At 44.1% G+C, this 21,958-nt stretch overlaps 1 protein-coding gene across 1 annotated transcript in view; it reads left to right on the top strand.

Annotated features, from left to right (window-relative positions):
• The first annotated feature begins 25 nt into the window (after positions 1–25).
• The window catches only part of FRMD7 (FERM domain containing 7), a 38,907-nt gene continuing 16,974 nt past the window's right edge, over positions 26–21,958 (top strand). The window contains exons 1-6 of the mRNA XM_042973973.1: positions 26–167; positions 4,056–4,186; positions 13,225–13,329; positions 14,130–14,172; positions 17,049–17,082; positions 20,037–20,134. Coding sequence (XP_042829907.1) covers positions 26–167; positions 4,056–4,186; positions 13,225–13,329; positions 14,130–14,172; positions 17,049–17,082; positions 20,037–20,134 — 553 coding nt within the window. The remainder of the gene's footprint in view (positions 168–4,055; positions 4,187–13,224; positions 13,330–14,129; positions 14,173–17,048; positions 17,083–20,036; positions 20,135–21,958) is intronic.

Genomic DNA, 21,958 nt, shown 5'->3' with positions numbered 1-21,958 from the left:
AAGAGTTCAGTTTTGGTGCTAAGCCATGGGTTCAGCAAATCACTGTGTGCAGGACACGGGTGAAAATCAGTCCAGAGGAGAGCAGAGCTTATGGAATCTAGCCGGCTGCCATTGTGGGAAGCAGCACCAAACAGCAGAAGCCGAAATAAAAGACGAGGTGAATAAGGGTCAGGAACACAGACAGATGTCTACATGGGGGAAGAGGAATGAAATACCAGGTCCTAAGTGACTTCTTCAAGGGTGGAGCTTGGCAAGAGGCCAAGTTAGGACTGAGTCAAGCACCCCTTATAGGCTTCTAGCTTCAGGGCAGATCTGGTCCCTCAGTGTAGTCCACAGGTGTCGACAAGCAAGCACACCTGGCTAATGTGGGGGTGTTGACAGGGTGCGCGAATGAGACGTCTTGTGACGGGGCAATTAGCCTGAGTGATAGCTCACATGACCTTGCGTCTTGCGAACCAGTTAGAAGCCTTTAGAAGTTCGTGATTCTTTTTCATTTTTGAATCCGGCTTTAACTAACACATGATGGGACAAATTCATTACAGAAAGATTAGAAAATTCTGGCAACAACAAAAAAATGCAAATAAAATCCCATCACTTAGGTTTCAACATTTGGGTGAATATTTTATACATTGATATACTACTTTCTTATGGATCCCCAAACTTGACACATGCCTCCCCCAATCCATTTAATTTGGAATAGTTTCCTGAATATAATTTTAAAAGATTTTCTGTTCAGTCAACACAGTTTCTCCACAGTAACCCTAATACGTTGCCTTTCATGGCCTCTTATTAAGTAGATGTTTTAAAAGGCATTATTCTTAAAGGCTTCTTTATAGAGTTTCTGTGAAATTCACAACCTGTCAGAACAGGGTGGCTTCCAACCGGCTCAGAGCCCTGCTGGGCGACATACTGAGCTCTCCTTCTAAATGCAGTCAAACTGATTCTAGGAAGGAAGAGACAGGAATGGAGAGACCTTGGAGTTGTAAGCAGGAGGGAAGTGTGAGTCAACAGTATAGTCAAAAGGTGAGAAAAAGTAAAGTTAGGAAAAAACAGCGTGACCATGAAAGGAAAGAGTGAATCAAAGGAATGAGTTTTGGGTGTTTATCTTTCTTGTCCTTCATACACCTAGACATCAGTTTTTTCTTTACATTTAAGGACAGCCTGGTGTAATGAAATGAGCTCAGTTCCAGCTCTGCTTTTCAGAAAGCCCTTGGGCAAGTCTCTTCCTTGCTCTGGATCCAAATCTCCTCACTTATAAAATGAAGGGGCCAGACTATATGACATCTAATGGTCTCTCTTGTGTCCTGAGTGTCTCCTATTGCTAGATATATAATTGCTAGATATATACAGAAGGTCTGTTTCATTGACTTCCAGTTTAAAAGAAAACTCCAGTTACCACTTGGAATCTGGTTGTGCATCATGTACACCACAGGGATTTCGTGCTAAAGCATTACATGGAAACAAACAATTATAATTGTTTTAATTACCCAGAGTACCTAGCAATTTCGACAAGACTTGGGAGCACTGTCTTGAGAATGCTATTATTACATTGTCACTTTTCAACAGCCTTTCCAATATAGGCATGGTAATTTCAGTGTCCTAGGAGTGGGGGCAAGATTGCTATTAGGGAGGTACCCTAGGATTTTTTTTTCTTTTTTTTCCTTTAGTGTGAAGGGTAATTCTGAGCAATGAGACACCATCCAGCAAAGAGTATGAATCAGATGCAACCTGTCTAGATCATCGCCAGGCCTGCATAAGGCCTCAGGCAATGACATCATCATTCCCTTGTAGCTTCAAAAAGGTGTCTGCCAGAAAGTATCAGGTACCAAACTAGCTCTCTGATTCCAGAGTTCTCTTCCAGACATTAGTTTGGTCAGTATCAATGTGGCTGTGGGTAAGGAGGGTGGAAGTTGGGCAGCTGCTCCGTTTGATTCTCCCGGACCCCTCCCCACCCCAGGACAGCCACGTGGGCTGGAAATCTTTCTGAGCAGTTTAATCCTAAGCAACTTCAAGCCTTCCATCTATCACACACGCAGTACTTTGAACTGCTTTGTGTTTTCAGAAATAAAATAAAAACCACTTGTAACTTGGTGTGAATTTCACACATGCACAGGCAAATACAAGGATTAGGTTCTCTCTGCTTACCCCCACCAGGAAATCTTAAATACCCAGTTAAAACTGGGCTTCCCTCCAGGGTTTATTGCTGAGCCTATGGGCTCCTTGGAAAGGGCCTTGGTTGACTTCCTACTTATTCTTTGTTCTCTGATGTGTCTAACTACACCTTGCTCTACACCAGATGCTAAAAGACCAGACTGCCTGCAGAGAGGGCTCCATTTTAGAATGAACTGCTCCTACCTGGTAATTAGCCTCTTACCACTTTTAGTGGTTCTTTTTACTGGGAGTTCAACACCCAAGAAGGGTCACAGCTTGGCCAATAATTTCTTCTGCTCTGTCCTGAAGGAGCTCCATTTCCTAGTTTCCTGGGTGGTCCCCAGTGCAAACTTTGAAATCGTGCTCAACTTCTTTCTTAGAAAACTGGTTGCATCTGACTCTGTTGGTAAACGTGTGAGACATGGGCCTTATTTATTTATTTTATTGCAATGTCATGATATTTGCATTTTTTAATGTTTATTTATTTTTGAGGTAGAAAGAGAGAGAGAGAGCGCGCGCGCGCGCGCGCACACACACACACACACACACACACACACACACACACGAGTGGGGGAGGGGCAGAGAGACAGAGACACAGAATCTGAAGCAGGCTCCAGGCTCTGAGCTATCAGCACAGAGCCCGACACAGGGCTCAAACTCACAAACCACGAGACCATGACCTGAGCTGAAGTCACATGCTCAACCAACGAGCCACCCAGGCGCCCCAAGATATTTGCATTTTTAAGGAAAAGTAAAACAGCATTTTGGAAGGAGCAGTCTCAAGGTTTAGTCCCTAAGGTGTTCTGAGATTTTTGGATGTAGTCTGTGGAAGACAGGGAAGGAAAAAGACTTACTTTTGGAGGGGTCCAAACTCTCTGTAAATGAGGTGTATGCCTGTTGCTGTTTATAAACAGCTAGACTGAGGTGAAGGAGTGTAGACCAAGATGCAGAACAAGATTTTCCCACATGGCTGAAATTAAATCAGCATCACTGAAAACATTCTAATCCTGGAACTGTATCAAATGGTACCAAAATACAGAAATATCTCTGGACTCTATTCTACTCAGTACAAATCAGATACTCTCACTAGAAGCGCTCTGCATGGTTCTGTGTTCCAAAATGGCATTCAGAGTTCAGTATGTAACGAGGAAAAGGAGAGATGGAAATCAGCCATATGGTTGGCCAGAAGGGTCTAGTTCACAATTGTCTACATAAAGATGCTGAGTGGCGATGTGCTTATGCTATCCTTGACACAACTGATCCTCAGCCAGTTCGAGAATGGGTGATTGGGGGAAGTTGCGAATGGGATAATACACAGGAAAGCTCTCAAGATGCACCATAAAAACCCAAAAGAACATTCCAACTGGGTGACTTTAGAAGGAATCAGAGAACACATCAGAGACGAGTGTCAAAAACGTATTTTGTTACAAAAGCAGAAAGCTTTTGATAATGACAAGCTGTGATTTTCCTTCCAGACTGGCGCAAAGGGTAGGGAGTGTCAAAGGAGGGGCTCAAGTATGTGCAGACATGGGTGAGGAATGTTCCAAGCATCCCCACTCTCAGATAGGTGGGTATGGGAAGAATTCAGTAGCAAGGAGTGGTGGGAGGTGAGGGCAGCAAGCTGGCAGGAGAGCCCCTTCTTGTACACGTGGTCGGTGGGCCAACTGACAAAGGAACAAATGTCGGGGATGAGAAGGGTGATGCAGAAGGTGTATAAAAGGCAGCAAAATGTAGCCTAAGCTCAGCCGTGGTGTAAGCAAACCTGACCCTGGCAGAAGGCAAATGGGGGGCCAGGCAAAGAGAACATTGGGACCTCCAGGCCCATCATGCTCCCTCACCTCCCCAAGCCCTATGGCACCGGCCATGGAGATACGTCTCACACCCCACCTCCTTGTCCGCCAAAGTCCACGCTGCCATCTATCGTTTCTCACTCAAACTGCTGCAGCAGCCCCACCTGCTCCACCTGTTCCTTCCTCCCTTGTCCCTCAAAGTGTATCAACAGATCGACAGCCAGACCGGTCTCCCCTGGGAGCTTGTGAGAAATAAATACAGATGCTTAGGCCCCACCTCACACCTGTTGAATCCGAATCTGTATTTTTTTTTTAAGTTTATTTATTTATCTTGGGAGAGAGAGAGAAAGTATAAGTGGGGAAGGGGCAGACAGAAGGAGAGACAGAATGTGAAGCAGGCTCCATGCTGTTAGCCAGACGTGGGGCTCGAGCCTACGAACTGCAAGATCATGACCTGAGCTGAGATCAAGAGCGGATGCTCAAAAAAGGGGGGTGGGGCTCCTGGGTGGCTCAGTCTGTTAAGCACCTGACTCGGTTTCAGCTGAGATCATGATCTCATGGTTCGTGGGTTCGAATCCCGCATTGGGCTCCACACTGTCAGTGGGATCCTCTCTCCCTGTCTCTCAATGCCCCTCCCCTGCTCACTCTCCCCGTCAAAATAAATAAATAAACTTTAAAAAGATTAAAGAAAAAAAAGTCGGCTGCTCCACCAACTGAGCCACCCACGTGCCCCCCCCTTTTCTTTAAAGTTTATTTATTTTGAGGGAGAGAGGGAAAGTGTACCTGGGGAAGGGGCAGAGAGAAGGACAGACAGCCGAATCTGTATTTTAGCAAGATCCCCAGTTGATTCATATGCACTTGATAGTTTGGGAGCCTCTGCCCTAACCTCTGCCAGGATGGCATTCCTGAAACCCAGGTCTGACCATGTCAACTTCCACTTAACACCAGCGGTCCCCACCTCAAACCCTGCCTGCAGGAGTATTGCCTCTCCTGGCAGCCCATCTTGGTAAGGCTCCCGCCCACTTTTCCAGTCACTGCATCTCACTTGCTCCGTTAGGAACACCTCACTGCTGGCAGTTTCGTTCACACCAGGCTTTCTAATCTCCTCTGCCTCTGACGTCCTTCTTCTATCCTTGTCTTCACCTGGCTAACCCCAACTCTTGTTTCCTCCCTTGGAATAGGCGTCTCCTCCAGTAGGAATCCATTACGCTATGCCCTTTCCATCTTTCTGAGTCAGGTGCCCAGTGGATGTGATTTCTTGTTACCCCCTGCTTACATGCTTCCACAAGGGCACTTAGCCCTAACTACTGCAGTTACCTGTTGATGTGCCTGCCTTGACTGCCAGCCTGTTATGTATTCCTTCGTGGTAACGCCTGCACCCATTTCACCGCAGTATCCCTGGAGCCGAGGAAAGTCACTGGCACAGAATAGGTGCTCAATAATGTGTGTTGCATCAAAGAGAGAAGGGAAAGGTCACAAAAGAGTAAAGGCAACAAAGAAGGACAAAGGCAAGGGCATCAAAAGTAAGCCTGGAGCGTGGGTGGGGGTGGGGGGATTACAATAGAAAAACAAAAAGAGTTGGGTACAGAGAACACAAAATGGAGAAAAAACATGCTAAAGGGGAGGTGAGGGAAAGCTTTTAATAGCTTATTAAGGAGAAAGCTAAAATTGATGAAATTCTCTTCCTGTTTTTTTTCATGTGGCTGTTACGGTTGGGTCTTACCTATGGAAATGTGGAATCAGACTGTTAACATGCCTGAAAGGCAATTCCATTCACTTGCCAATGAAGGAATGATCAACAGGCACTGGTTTCTCTGAGGGGATACTTATAGTTACGTGTGCAATCGCAATCGTTAATACTCCCTGATCTTGAATATTCAAATAAATGTTGCCCTTATCAAAACAGACCCCTTGGGTGATCCATATGCCGATAGCTAGATGTCCATACATTAGGGTTCGTCCAAGACAGTCCTGGTTTACACCTGTTGTGACAATATAATAATAGTACCACTGGGGTGCCTGGGTGGCTCAGTCAGTTGAGCGATTGAGTGTCAGACTCTTGATTTTGGCTTAGGTCATGATCTCACGGTTTGTGAGATCGAGCCCCACATCAGGCTCTGCACTGACAGCATGGAGCCTGCTTGAGTTTCTCTCTCTCTCCTCTCTGCCACCACCCCCCCACACTCATGCGCATGCTCTCTCTCTCTCTCTCAAAATAAATAAATAAATATTAAAAAAAAATAATTACTACTACCCCTGTCAACCTTCAAAAGTGTGCCAGTTTGGATGATAAAATAATCCTCATCCTACAGGCAACACTTCTTGAGCTCTTCCTACAGACCAGATGTTATGTAAAGTACTCAACCTCAATATCCTCATTTGATGCTCTCTATGAATTTTTAAAAATTGAGATGCAATTTACATACCACAAGATTCATCCTTTTAAACTGTACAGTCCAATGGTTTTTAGTATACTCACTGTGTTGTGCAAACATCACAATTATCGAATTCCAGAATATTTCCATCCTTCCAAAAAGAAGCCCCATACTAATTAGCAGTCATTCCCCATTCCACCCAGTCCCCAATCCCTATGGATTTGTCTGTTCTGGACATTCATATAAATGGAATCATAGAATATATGGCCTTTGGTGTTTGGCTTCTGACAGTCCTGTTTTAGAATTAAGGAAACTGAAACTCAGAGAGATTAAATAGCCTGCCCAAGATCACCCCTCTAGCAGACAGAGGGCAGAACTAGACCCAGGTGTGTCTGGTTCCAGGACCCACATTCTTAGCCACCATGATGTGGTGCCTCCTAATATTTATTGTAGGTACTCAGCACATTCTTGGAACTCTTTTTTGGCCTTCTGTAACTGGGCACATTCTTTCCAAAATGCCTCACAAATCTTCATTATTTCAGAGTGGATTTAATGTTTGGAAAGAGCCAAAGTCATAAAGACCAGATATGGTAACTAAAGTGGGCCATCAAGCTGGGTCACTGCTATGGACTGAATCGTGTCCCACCCAAGTTTATATGTTGAGCCTCTAACCCCCAGTGTGACTAACGTGATTGTATTTGGAGATAGGGCTTTTAGGAAGTAATTAAGGTTAAATCAGATCATAAGAGTGGAGTCCTGATCCAATAGGTTTGGTGCCCTTATAAGAAGAAGAGAGGGGGCGCCTGGCTGGCTCAGTTAGTTGTGCTTTCTTGAGCTCAGGGTCATGAGTTCAAGCTCCAGGTTGGGTGTGGAGGTTACTTAAAAGTAAAATCGAAGAAGAAGAAGAAGAAGAAGGAGAAGGAGAAGGAGAAGGAGAAGGAGAAGGAGAAGAAGGGAGTTATCTTTCTGATATGTGAGGACACAGTGAGAAGGCAGCCATCTGCAAGCCAAGAAGATAGGTCTCACAGAACCTGACCTTGCTGGTGGTACCCGGATTTCAAACTCCCAGCCTTTAAAACTAAATGAGAAATAAATTTTTGTTGTTTAAGTCACCCAGTCTATGGCATTTTGTCATGGCAGCCAAAGCTAATACAGTCATATTTGGGGATAAAAAGAGAGACAGAACCATAACGTCAAAAGAATGAGTGATTATCATCTGTGACTTCAAGAACAATTTCCTGAGGGGAACATGAGAAATAGTTTGAATGTGGAGTCAGCACTGGAAACAGGAAAAATATAACAACTATAAGAAAAAATTAAAAATACTGATTATGCTACTGTTAATAATATGCTGTATTTTGTTTCAGTTTATCCTTTTCTGAAACCTTAGTTGTACAGTCTATATTTTTTAAAGTCCACACAAAATATATAAATACATTAGAATCTCCTTATCTATGTGGCCAAAGGTGGTTGTTAGTTAATTGATAAAGTTTGTCAAAGCAGAAAATCAAAGTACACACACAGACACCTTAAGCTTCTAATTTTTTTAAAAAAATTTAATGTTTATTTATTTTTGAGAGAGAGAGAGAGCACTCGAGCAAGAGACAGCCAGATAGGGGGAAACAGAGAATCCCAAGCAGGGTTCTTGCTGTCAGCACAGAGCCTGACACAGGGCTCAAACCCAAGAACTGTGAGACCATGACCTGAGCTGAATTCAAGAGTCAGACGCTTAACCGACTGAGCCACCCATTTGCCCCAAGCTTCTAATTTTGTTTAAGATTTTGTTTTTTTAAGTAAACTCTATACCCAACGTGGGGCTCAAACTCACAACCCTGAGATCAGAGTTGCATGCTCCACCCACTGAGCTAGCCAGATTCCCCTGAAACTTCTAATTTTGACATAAAACATATACATTGTTATTCATATGCCAGTCTTTTGCTGTAGGGTCAGAGCTTTTTTGAGTATGGACTTCTGGTTCTCTTTGTCTTTCTTCCATAAACCACACCAATAACTCATCATCTATGATTTTCAGCATTCACTTATTTAATGTGGAAAAACAACATAGATGCTTGCAAAGCAATTTGAGTACAGAATCCTTCCGGATTTTTCTCCTGCAATATTTTACTGCTGTCATGTGCAAAACTAACATGACAGCACATTTTTGGGGATTCCCCCTTTACTGAGTTTTTGCAAAGTGATGAACTTAGTTTTCACAGAAACAATTCTTGCTTTCAGTGTTCATAATTCCTTGGTGTACATGCCATTTAATTTGTGTAATTATAACGAGTAGAATGATCAAAAATATGCTCAAGAAAATAATTATTACACATGGAACTCAATTGATGGGTGTAGAAGTACACAACCATTAGAGCAGTCTACTAGTCATGAACGTTCATCATGACACAGGCATCTGCCAATGTGTTAAAGAGGGAATGTAAAGCATTCTCTGTGCATCATCAAGTGGAATTTCATTAAGAGAGTTTCTACTGTCCTTGCTCATTTTAAAAAAAAAATCCAGGGGTGCCTGGTTAAACGTCTGACTTTGGCTCAGGTTAGGATCTCATGGTTCGTGAGTCCAAGCCTCGAATAGGGCTCTCTTCAGTTGGCGGCAGAGACGGAATTAATTAATTAATTAATTAAATCCACTGCTTAATCATTAATCGCTTAAATCATATGACATACCAGGCACCGTACTAAGCCTTTGGCGTGAATTATCTTGTTTAATTCTCACAACTCCATGAGATAAATCTATTTTTTAAGCTTATTTATTTATTTTGAGAAAGAGAGAGAGAGTGAGCATGCACACGCATGTGCACACATGAGCAGAAAAGGGCCAGAGAGAAAGGGAGAGAGAGAATCCCAAGCAGGCTCGTGCTGTCAGCGCAGAGCCCGAAGCGGGGCTTACTCCCACGAACCATGAGATCATGACCTGAGCCGAAATCAAGTCTGACGTTCAACCGGCTGAACCACCCACGCCCCCCCGAGATAAGAGTACCATTATCTCCATTTCACAGCTGAGTCAACTGAGGCTCCGGAAGATTCAGTAACTTGCCCTAGTCCACACAGTGACTAATTTGTTCTTCCTCCTGAAAGAACTGTCTTACTAATGTATAGGAATCAAGTTAATTGTTCGGATCCATTCATCTACTTATTCAGCAAACATATATATATACTTCCAGGTAGTCAAACACGTGGTTTCTGTTTTCAGGTACCTGGAAAAGGCAGGTAAATCTGCGAGGTAAAAGATTTTCCCCAATTCATTCAGCTAATAAGTGAGTAGAGCACGATTACAATTCAGGTTTGATGTAGCAAATTGTCACCTGACAGCTCTGGGGGCCTAGAAGCTTTGGCAGGTTGTTGGGTACAGATAACTACCTTGAACATTTGTTGTTCCCATGAGAAGAGGAGTTTGGAGCTCCCCAGAAATCAATGCCCAATGATTAAAACACAGTTTGTAAATTGGAGACTGTAAATAGAAGTTCTAAAACAAGTTTTCAATTGTGTATGTATCTATCTAATCCTTGAACAACACAAGAGTTAGGGATACTGACCCCTTTACACAGTCAAAAATCTATCTCTATCTTTTCACTCCTCCAAAACTTAACTACTAACAGTCTGCTTACTGTTGACTGGAAGCCTTACCAATAACACAATCAATTAATACACGTTTTGTATGTTCTCTGTATTCTATACTGTATTCTTACAATAAAGTAAGCTAGAAAAAAGAAAATGTTATTAAGAAAATCGTAAGAAAGATAAAATACATCTGTAGTGCTACACTGCGGTATCGTACTGTATTTAACAAAACAAATCCATATACAAGTGTACCCATGCACTTCAAACCTGTGTTGCCCGAGGGTCAACTGTATACACATATATATGCTTTCAAGTATTTATTTTTGAGAGAGAGAGAGAGAGAGAGAGAGAGAGAGAGAGAGAGTTTGCACACATGCGTGCATGTCAGGGAGGGGCACAGATAGAGGGGGGAGAGAGAGAATCCCAAGCAGGCTCCACGCTCGGCATGGAGCCCAATGCGGGATTTGATCTCACAACCGTGAGATCGTAACCTGGGCCAAAATCAAGAGTCAGACGCTTAACCTACTAAGCCACCCACGAGCCCCTATAGAAAAAGTTTTCTTTTGAAGATAAACGCTGTTCTACTGTAATCCAAGGGGGAGGGTAAAACAGGATTCAGGATTGTAGTTCCAATTCCTTGAGGGGGGACCGGTAGTAAAGAATTTAGATCCACTCAAGAGCTTGATCAGAACGTTGAAGTGTCAGTTTAAACACAAACATGGAATGCAAAAGAGAATCAAAAGTCCAGAAAAGAAACAGAGAAGTCCAGAAAAGAGAAAATAGAAAAGTTGCATAGAAAGAGATATTATGAGAAAAATAATCGTAACCTAAAAATTGAGGAATTGGATTATCATGGTTGAAAAACATTAAAGCCTGCATGTTGAGACAGAACCAAGCCCTTACCTCTTATGCAACACGTTCCACAAGGCTGGCCAATTTCGAGGTACATTATGGAGGGCTGAAGGGGAAATGCCTCTCCGGAAATGGGGGTGGAGAGCCCGAGCCACGTGAGCGCCTGACCTCCAAAGGCATAAATGCCAAAGGCTTTTAGAGCCAATTGGCAACATGTGTGGGGATGGAAGACTCAGTCGATTACTCTTATAAACATGGTATGGGATCTTACGGAAGAAAGCAAAAAGGAAGCCCTGATCGGAATCCTTACAAGAATGGCTATATATTTATTCTTTGTGACTGCAGAAACATTTAAATACACAAACACGTGGGATGTGGCAGCCTTGATGGGGAGGGTTAAATACTCTGGTGGAAAAAAAGAATCAAAAATGAGGAGGAGAAAGGAAAATCTTGAGTTTCCTAAGTTGTTTGCGAAGAAACCAGAGCCTATGACAGAATTTGGTCCTCATGACTGAAATGTTTCTTTGGTGTCGGAAAAAGTATTGCTGTCATATCTCTCTTTAGAAATTCTTCTTTTTTCTTTCTCATAATAAAAATCCCGTGGCAGCTCCTTGTCTGGAGGGCTTTAAAAATAGGAGCGATCTCATCTGTCTGGAATGGTCTGTGTCAGCACTTGCCCTAGGCAAGGTTGCCACATAGGCAAAAACTCCCCCTTCCCTCCTCCCTTCCAGACGTCCCCCTCCTCCACTGCGCCCCAATGTCCTTCATGCCCTTGCACCCCCCACTCTGTGTGGGCTGACCCCCTCTTCCCAGACCACAGCTCCAATGTGACCTCCCACATAAAATCAAACCCCCTCTCCCTCAAGCTTTCTCCAGGTGCTGGGGATGCAGTAGGTTTTACCCCTGGCGGCCTATTTGCATTTTAAAATAGGACCCTGGCTGACCCACATGAATCTCGAGCTGGTGGTGGAGCTTTGGACAGTGTAACTAAGTAGAGAGAAGTCCAGGGGAGAGGGGAGCATTTGGGGTCGCCGGGGGGAGGGGGTGGGGTAGGTCGCCTTCCTGGAAGCTATTAAATCCCAGATGTGGGCCCCTGCTCCGCGTGGCACTGCCTTGAGGGAGAGGGTAGGGGGTGGGAGGAGGGTGGCTGGGCTCTCTGACCTCTCAAGGTTGCCGTAAATTCTACGGGTCGGTGATTTCCAACTACATTTCCCCTCACCCGGCTTCCTTTGCAGCGGCATAGGCACCACGTGACTTGGCTTTAACTAGAGGTTTTCAGCAGCATTTCTTTGCGCCTATCATCCAGGGCCCAATTTTCCCATCACGGCCCTCCCTGCAACGGCTCCGGGACATTTTCAGAGAGATCTTCAAAGCTCCTGTTCTCAGAGAAGCCCAGGAAAGGGGCTGTTTTGTGTTCACCGTGGACGTGGGCTTTATGAAGAAAAACAAAAACGTGTGGCCCTATGTGAACGAGTTATGCTGGACCCAGAGCTGGTGGGAAAAGCAGCAAAGTGAAGTCTACTCAAGGAGCTCCTATGAGTAATTTGGCCAATTTCATGTCAGAGCGGCAAACATTCAAGAGCCCCTACTAGGTGCCAGGCTTTGAGTTAGACGTGGTGGGTAACAAGAAAAATGAAGCAAGGTCCCTGCTATGAAGGTATTCGGTCTAATGGGAAAGACAGACATCCGGGTTCAAAGTGCACGCTGGAGGTGAGAGAGGGTGTTTGGGAGCACCGAGGTTGCCCTTGGCTCACCCTGTGGCTGATAGGTATCCGGGAAAGCTCTCCAGGGAAGATGGCATCTGAGCTGAGTAGGAGTGAGCCAAACCAAAGAACGGTGGGAAGGGCGGTCTGTGGAGAAGGAATGACAGGGGAGCAGAAGCCGGAGCCATGAAACTACTTGATGTGAGCGGGGAACTGCGAGCAGGCTGCGATTATTAGAAAGGAAAATGCCAGCGAGGGGGAGGGGCAAGAGAAGAGGCCGGAGGGGCAGGCGGGGCCACGTGAGCTTGAGCCAAAGTGGGCCCGGCCTCCTGAGCGAAGACTAGAGACTTTATCCTGAGGGGAGCCACAGAAGGATTTTAAGCAGGTCAGATTTGCATCTTGATTAAACTATCTGTCAATTTGGGGGGAAATCATTCAAATTGCCTGTGGGATGAATTGATTAAAGAATTCCATTGAAGGGGTAGATTTGCAGATCTCGCCATAGTTAAGTGCAAGGCTCTCTTTTTCTAAGAGGATTTGTCATTAGTCTGAGGCTTTTTAAGCAGGGGGGGGAGGAGGCCCTAAAACAATCTACAGGTAGAGGCATGTATTTATCTGTGAAACATCGTCTTTTGAGAGGATGCAAGCAAGACCTGTAAACCGTGCTTACCCGAAAGTGCTTTAAGAGTTGGGCTGCCCCCACCCTTTCTCCCACACTGCAGTAACACTATCAGGTCAGGAATGCAAACTGTGCTATGATCTCTCTGTTTTGTTTAGCAAAAGTCATCCGGGAAGGCGCTGTTTAACCTGAGTTGCAGCCACCTAAATCTTGCTGAAAAGGAATATTTTGGATTAGAATTCTGTAGCCATTCTGGAAATAATGTAAGTTGCTTTCATTATAGGGTTCTTTGTGTCTAGGATTGCTTCTAAAATGCAGTTTGCAGCCAGGTATGGAGCGCTCAAACCTGACTGAAAAATGAGAAAGCATTTTAAACCCTTGCAAAATGACCAGATTTAACAACTACTGTCCCTCTTCCCTCTTTGTCTATTTAAAGTCGCCTCAGTTTACCAAACAGACTTTTCTACCCTACGCTCCTCTTTTGTCATCCTGGGAACAGCAATCTGTGCTTTATCTGTTCTGATTTTCCCTGAGGCTGGACATCGGCCTCCAGAATGAAGGCTCCTAACCTTACCAATGACTAGGGGACTCTTCTTTCCCCTCTCTCAGGCCCCAACATTCTGGATGTTCTTCCTGACGTGTCCTGCCTTGGCTATTCCGTTATCCAGCACCAGCACCTTCCCAGAAAGTAAGCTGGCATTTGGAGGCTTTAGGATTCAAATGCAGAGCCAAATGCCTTCATTAGTCTTTGTAGCCACTAACGAGCCTTGTATGTGACACCTTTGTCATCCTACTTAGGCAGGGGAGCAGTGATTCAAATGTCAACAACGAAGAGTTTATAGATCAACAGTGTTCACTGTCATTGGGTAAATACGAGGGGGCTGATTGAATATGGTCGAGGTATGTCATCTCTGACACCACTGTTTCTAACTGTCGTTAGAAGGGATCTCAGTAGTCTTGGTATTTGTTTATTTCATGTTGACTTTTGTCCATTACCAAAAAAAAAAAAAAAAGCTGCACTCAATGCCATGTTCTACCAACTTTTTCATTAATGTTATCACAGGTCTGGTTGGAGATACTGAAGCCCATTACAAAGCAAGTAAAAAGTAAGTATGGAAAATCACTTAAGGGATGTAATTCCCAGTGACAGCTTGAAAATATTTCAGCAACACCACACTATTCCTCACCAAATATAAGGGAGAAAAGGGCTTCGATGTATTATTTTAATCCTTTGTATATCCAGTGAATTTAGCAATTAAAAAAATCGTTTTAATTTTGCCCAAGAGGAAAAAACTCATGCTCCTGGATCTATGCTGGTAATTACAGCACTCTGTGGACTGGCTCGGACTCCAGCACTGCAAATCTTTGAGCATCCTTCATGTTCTCAGGGAAGGAAAAATTTCCTCTGCCCTTCAAGGTCCTTCTAGCCAGAATAAGAATCAAATGGACAGGAGACAGATGAACAAGAGAAATTCAAATTTAATCTCATAGGTATGGGGAATCCACACAGGCATGGAAATTCCAAAGACAGGTGAAATGAGGTAAATGTGTCATCCAGAACTAAGGAGAAGGGGGCAGGGTGTGGGACCTCAGAGGGAAGGAATGCACTTCACAGGAGGAAGAAAAAGTAAATGTTTGGTAAACAAATGTTTGCTGGGCCACTCAGACACAATGGGACATAGAGGACTTTGATCAAAAGCCCTAGCGAAGTTCCTCCCTGTCTGCCACACCTAGTTCATGTTGTAACGGAGTTATCTCAGGTAATAGCTCTCTTCCTGGTACAGGCTCTTCCTTTCCAGTGTAAATTTAGCCAGTTGAGGGGGAGGTAAAAAGCATTTCCTGAATTGACTGGGTTTTGATTGCTTTTAAGTCAAAATAATCCTAATGCCTAAGTGCCCATTTTAGGGCAGGCTGACCTTGGTCGTTATGTCAGTCTGCACTGCCATTTACCTTCTACCCGAAGATGTTTTAGTTTTATCCAATGTCACAGACACTGTCCATTTGTTTCATTTCGTATTTGAGTGCCTAGTATGTATGGAATTTTCCGTCCACCCGGATGTCACCACCTAGTGTGGTGCTTAAATTTCAGTGTGTGTCAGGATCACTTGTTCAAATGCAGATTCCTGGGCCTCATTCCCGGGTTGCGGGGCGGGGGGGGGGGGCAGCAGCTTGCATTTTAAACAAATTCCACAGGTGGTTCTGATGCAGGCAGATTTCAGTCGACACTCTGAGAAATGCTTTTATTTTTAAGTGTGTTAAATAAAACAGAGAGAGAGCTCGCGCGCAAGAGCCGGGGGAGGGGCAGAGACAGAGGGAGAGAGAGAGAATCCCAAACAGGCTCCACACTGTCAGTCAGCACAGAGCCCGATGCAGGGCTCACTCCCACCAACCATGAGATCATGACCTGAGCCGAAATCAAGAATTGGATACTTAACCAACTGAGCCACCCAGGCGCCCAAGACACGCTGTTTTACAGCGTCTCTTCCCTCGCGTGCTCTCTGGGTTGGGGCTTCCGCAGTCCCATCTGTTCCCACCACATTATAATCCCGTGTCACCTTATTCCAACAGCTTCCTAACTGATTCCCCTGATCCATCATGTACACTACTCCAAAGGTAACTATTGAAAATACAAAGCTGACCACATCACGCCCCGGCTGAAAATGCTTCCACGGCTCCTCATTGCCCTTAGAATAAAGCCCAAACTCGTTAGCAGGATCCGCAAAGCACAGACTCTGCCTGCCTTTCTAGCTTTACCTCTGCCATCGACCCCCTTCATACTCCTACCTTTCCTGCCTGTGACAAAATTCACTTCAGGCGTAGGGTTCTCAGATAAAAGATGTCCACCTAAATTGGAACTTCAGGTAAACAAAGAATAATTTCTTTGTATAAGTATTTCCCGTGTGATCATGGTTTATCTAAAATTCAAATCGAACTGGGAGCCCTCTTTTCTCCCTCTTCTGCTTCCCCAGTACTCAACACTGACATTAGTCTGTGCTGCTGCCCATCCTCCCAGACTATGAGTACTTCTTTGTCTTTTCATTCCCGGCACCTGCCTGGTGCAACGCTTGGCCTATAATAGGCACTCCATAAATATTTGCTTTTGATGCAAAGAGTTTCTTTTTTTTTTTCAAATGCAAGTAGGGGTGAAGACAAGTAATGTGTTTTCTCTTTTTTAAGTTTATTTATTTTGAGAGAGAGAAAGAGAGAGGGCACATGCACATGAGTTGGGGAGGGGCAGAGAGAAAGGGAGAGAGCGAATCCTCAGCACAGAGCCCGATGCCGGGCTCGAACCCATGAATCATGAGACCATGACCTGAGCCGAAGTTGGACGCTTAACTGACTGAGTCACTCAGGCACCCCTAGATGTGTTTTCTTAATGTCGATTTTAAGCAACAAAGAGGCACCACTCCATACATACACTCACCTCTAGTTCCTTTTATGAGAACCTTGAGTCAGATGATAAATACCTGCTTCTAAAGCTGGGCCTTTCTCTCAGCCAGGAGTGCAGAATCCCCAAGAGGCAAGTGGTATATATATTTTCTAACTGCGACGCATCATAGAGGGCACAGTAGGGCCCAGAAAGAGACACATGTTTACAAAAAGAAACTCAAAGGGAGAGAGGGTAGAAAGAGGGACAGGGAAACTTTCCCGATTGCTATCCACATAAAGACACGATCCAGAAATAGCACCATCCTAGAAATGTGGAAAATTGAAATTTAAAAGAAAAGTCTGAGGGAAGCAGTGATGGGGAGAAGAGGGGAGAGGAGAGAGGGAAGTGTGTATGTGTGTGTGTGTGTGTGTGTGTGTGTGCGCGCGCGTGTGCGTACACTGTGTGTGTGTGTGTGTGTGTGTGTGTGTGTGTGTGTGTGTGTGTAAATACCTGTAACTGTTGTGATGGACATTTAAATAAAACTTATGGAGATAATTGTGTTTTAAGATCCTAAGGAGGTTGTTTTCAAATTTATGGTGAAATTTTTCCCAGTGGACCCCGGACATCTTCGAGAAGAGCTTACAAGGTAGAGTACTTACCTGTGGGTCGGCTGCATGATGTTACCTAAGACTCATTATTCTCCATTTATCAGGGGATGGGCTTCTAGCCTTCTTTGGCAAGCTTGGCTCTCAGTCACTCTCTGGGAGACGGTGAGGAGCTGAGGAGAAGGAGGGCCTGGCTGGTCCCCAAAGTGTTAGTCTTCCAAAGGGTGGGGATTTCAGGGAGGAGGGGTGGCCTTCTAGCACGGCAGCCAGCCTGGGTGCCCATGTGGGGGTTCTGCCTTTAGCTGCTACAACAACAGGACTGCTTGCCTTCATCGCATCTGTGTTCCAGCTGGAAGGCAGCTTGACGGCACGAATATACCAGCTATGAAAACCTGCGGGTGTGTGTATGCATCCTATGGGTAGAAAGTGATGACGACACATACTTATAAAACATTGAAAGAGTAAAAAAATAAAAAGTCTAAAAAATGACTTTAATAAATTATAATATATAATGGAAATCATTGATAATTATTACAATTCTTTAATAATTATAAATTATTCATAATTTTATGTAATTTTAACAGTCATTTATAATTACACATTATTCATAATTTGAGACAAAATCTTTTATGTGTATAAAAATAAAATTTACAAGTATAAAACGTTTAAAAAATCTACTTAAAAAATTTTTTTATTTAAGTTATTTTTTAAGTTTATATCCAAGTTAGTTAGCATCTAGTGCAACAATGATTTCAGGAGTAGATTCCTTAGTGCCCCTTATCCATTTAGCCCAACCCCCTCCCACAACCCCTCCAGTAACCCTCTGTTTGTTCTCCATATTTAAGTCTCTTATGTTTTTGTCCCCCTCCCTGTTTTTATATTATTTTTGCTTCCCTTCCCTTAAGTTCATCTGTTTCATATCTTAAAGTCCTCATCTGAGTGAAGTCATATGATATTTGTCTTTCTCTGACTGACTGATTTCGCTTAAAAAGTCTATTTATACTTAGATACAATACCCTTCAAAATGACAATGTAAACCTACTTCAAAAATGCATTGTCAACATAAGGCTCCCCCAAACCCTACTGTGCTTGCCAGGCTCTAGAATCTTACCCTAGCATGGATATTTGAGATAATCTGCCCCAGCTCTCCTAGTTTACGGAGGAGAAAACAGGTCCTGGGAGCTTTGAGTGATTTGGCCGAGTTTTCCCCCACCTCCCACACCTCCCAACACAGCTCAAGGCCAGTTCTTCTTCACCCCTTTTGTACAGGAGGACTTGTATGCTGCGGGGTCTCTGCAGACGTCACTTTTCACAAGTCTGTCACTCCCTCACACCTTCTCTCTTCCATATTTGTGAGTTGTAGCCCACTTTCCCAGATAACCTGATATCTTGGTATCTATATCAGTTTGCATTTGCTAACCCATTTCACTTGAGTCTCACACTGTGACCAATTTTAATGGAGATAAACTCCTCCACCCTCCAAAAGGGAAAGAATGAGAAAATCAATGTGATGATAAATGATTCATCAGCTGTTCAGAGCGAGGATTTGGTATTTGTAGCAGGCAGCTGCCCTCTTAGTAGCAAGGAACGTGTCAAATGACAAGAAGTTTCCTTTTCCTTCTTGCTAGGAGCAAAAAGAAATTCACTTTCCCTTCAGCGATTGAGGCTTATTAATTCTCATTTACATCTATATTTGAGAGCAGGCAATGGCAAATGTTAGACTTCCTTTATTTTTTCTGGTGGGCCATTTAAGATACTTAACTATAGTTAAATTCACAAGGATGCCTCGTTTGGGGCCAATCCATGAGTTTCTGAGAGTGGTATGCAAATATAAATTTTCTAATTGAATCATTTCTAGCCCATTAGGGGAGCTCATAATTTGAAGTATTACAATGATGAATGCGTTTATAAATTGAATAATCACCTACTAATTTTACCTGCTTGTTCTAATCTAGATTTTTATCTATCCCCTGCAATTAATTTTGATTTACCACATTGCCTTCAAGGCTTAATTGATTTAAATAAAGAAGTCCAGATAAAACTTTATTTAGAAAGTTACATCTTACATTGGGAAATGCCCACAGTACATACTTAATATGTTTTTCAGTGTATAAAATCAAATACTGGAACCAAATTTGGACCATGGAAGAAAGCAGTCAATGATAGAATCTTCTTTTTACACATCTTTTCAAAACTTGATTCTCCTTTGGTAACAGCTTAAAAGAGTGGGACCAAATGCTATCTCTTTGGCAGAACTCTGGACGCCAATCTGTACTTTATGGGTCCCTGATGAGCATGTCGGTGGGAAAAAAAGAGCACCCTGGGTTCATTCCTTTCAGAACATAGGAATTTCCTGCGTGCTCTGTGCAAAGTGCTGGGCTGGTCTCTGATGATACAGAGAAGGTAGTCCGAGTAAAGCATGACCTCAAGTCCTTGATTTCTGAAACACAGTATTTTGGATAGGAGGAGGCATAAATTCTGTGGGTGACCTGACTTCTGGCCAGTTTCACTATCTTTGGGCAAAATGACCTTGCCCAAATCACCTAACCTCTGCCTTTCTGTAATTGTAAAATGGGGTGATCATTCCTGCTCTCCCAATCTAAGTTGTTTTGATAGTGAGTGCTCTGATAGCATTTAGTAAACAGAGCCTCCCCAGTGGGCTTGTTCTTGCTGAATCTCCCTTTGTCTCTGGCTGGCTATGTGGCTTTGCTACGTGGCAGAAACCACTGGAGGATGATTGGCCAACTCCCTCAAGTTGGCGGGAGGATTTAGCTGGGGTGATTCCTAATGGCTGTGAGGCCTGCCAAAATGCTGGATCAGCCGAGTTGTGGTCTGGTACTGGTTTGGGGCTGAAGCAAAGCCTATGCATTACTCACCATCCCCAAAAGGCATCTTGCTGACTGGGGGCGCCGTCTCTTTCTTGAAACATCTGAGATCTGGGAGAAGGGAAATGCTTGTTTCTTAAGAGATTTTCTACCCCCCCAACTTCTTCCAGGTATCTTTTTACTCTTCAAATAAAGAAGGATTTGGCTCTAGGAAGGCTTCCATGCAGTGACAACTCTACAGCGTTGATGGTATCTCACATCCTACAATGTAAGTAGCAAATGTCGGTTTCGGCGCCTATCGACCGGATAGGGAACCGAGCAAAGGAGCCGAGCACGCCCAGCGTGTCCATCCTGTGTTAGGACTTACAGAGGAGAGGAAGGCTAGATATATGTAGAATCAGCATGGTCCAGGAGAAAGAGGCTAGTCATTGTAGTCATTCAGCTTTGGATTCCAATCCAGTCTCTACTACGACCTAGCTGTTGTCGTCCCCTCACTTGTCTGTGCCTGAGTTTCCGAGTCTTTATAATAGTGACAAGAATACATTCTCACAAGATGGCTATAGAGATTAAGGGTAAATGCTGATTTTTTTTCTATCATGGCGTAACCTCCAGCCCCCCTACCCTCCCCACCCCCCTACCCCCGCCTGGGGCTTGCTGTCCAGGAGCGGGTTTGGACTAATCTGTCCAGACATGGGTTTTGCCAGGCAGGCTCCACTCTCTGTGCTTGCCCCAGGATACATTTCTGGTACGTGCTTTCTGCAGCACATTGTCATGTTTGATGGGATTTTTGTGTTGCTCTTTATCATGAATCTGGAGAACAAAGCACAGAGTACAGCAGGTGGAAAGAGGCTAAAAGGGAAAAAGGCCCCAGGCATCTATTAGAGCTCCCATTTGCTAGCAGCCAAGTAGTTGGACTAGGCTGAATAATGAAGGCAGGGAAAAGGAGACCTGGGGAACAGCGGGAGCCAGCTTGGGAGGGGGGAAAGCTGGGCAGGCCAGGCTTCTCCTGCAGCCCTGAGGGTGGGTGGGGTCGAGGCAACTGGAGACTGTATTTCTTCTTATATGGCCAGTGGACTTTCTTTCCCTTCTAGAGAGGCCTTCCAAGAATAGGCTGTTCTTTACCACTTTTGCAGAATCATAACATTGTATTCTGTCTTGTTTCTCGACTTCATTTTTGACCTGTATCCCTTGACCTTCCTGACAGTCCCGAGCTGGTAGATTTCTGATTTCACTGGGAACTCCAGAATGAAGTGCTTCGATAGGGGCAGTGTCTAAATCAGTGTTTACCAAGGGGCTGCTGACTGGGGCAGGTGACCACAGCCCCAGGATATCAGGAAAGCACTGGGCAGTGAGAGCAGTAGTAATCAGGAAGGGCTTCTGGAGGAGGTGGCTTTTGTGCTGGTCTTTAAAGGGACACATAGGAATCGGATAGGCAGTGATAGGCAGAGAAGACAGCATAAAAAAGAAAATTGTGCTGGGCCAAGAAGTCATATATACAGAGATGTAGCTCAAGTACAGCTCACACATAGGGTGTGTCGAGGAGGGGTGGCTGAAAACTACATGTCATATTGATGGGCTTTGAATGTTTGGCTTGGTGGGCACCAGGTAAGGCGGATAGATGAACCAATGTTGGAAGACTTCTCCTTTTTCGTTATCAGCCTGTGAATGACCGGGGCCCCCACATGACTGTTGGGGAGCCCAATTGCATCCTGGATACTTTAGCATTATGGATTTGGGCATTCCCTAGTGGCCATTTCAGGCATAGCACAGAGGACTTCAGCTTTTCCAGAGGATTATTTTGTCAATACAAGTTCTTTCCATAGAGAAAAAGCTAAAGTTTCGATGAGTCAGCTCCGCACAATCCATAGGTTGGACCATTTCACTGGATGCTAAGGCAGCGTGTAGAACATCACAAGACTGCTTGTTCATTTGCTCATTTATCCATTTATTCATTCGTTCCATATTTATGTTCTAGGCATTCAACAATCTCCACATTCTGACGTCTCATCTGCTTAAGTCTCTCCTACACATCCCTTTTGTGAACGCTTTTAGTAACTCTTCTTTGTCATTCATTCCAGAAACACTTACTGAG

This window comes from Panthera tigris, chromosome X (genome assembly GCF_018350195.1).
Source record: "Panthera tigris isolate Pti1 chromosome X, P.tigris_Pti1_mat1.1, whole genome shotgun sequence".
Classification (NCBI taxonomy): Eukaryota; Metazoa; Chordata; class Mammalia; order Carnivora; family Felidae; genus Panthera; species Panthera tigris.
The sequence above is the reverse complement of the archived record's forward strand: the minus strand, read 5'-3'. Positions and strand labels throughout refer to the sequence as shown.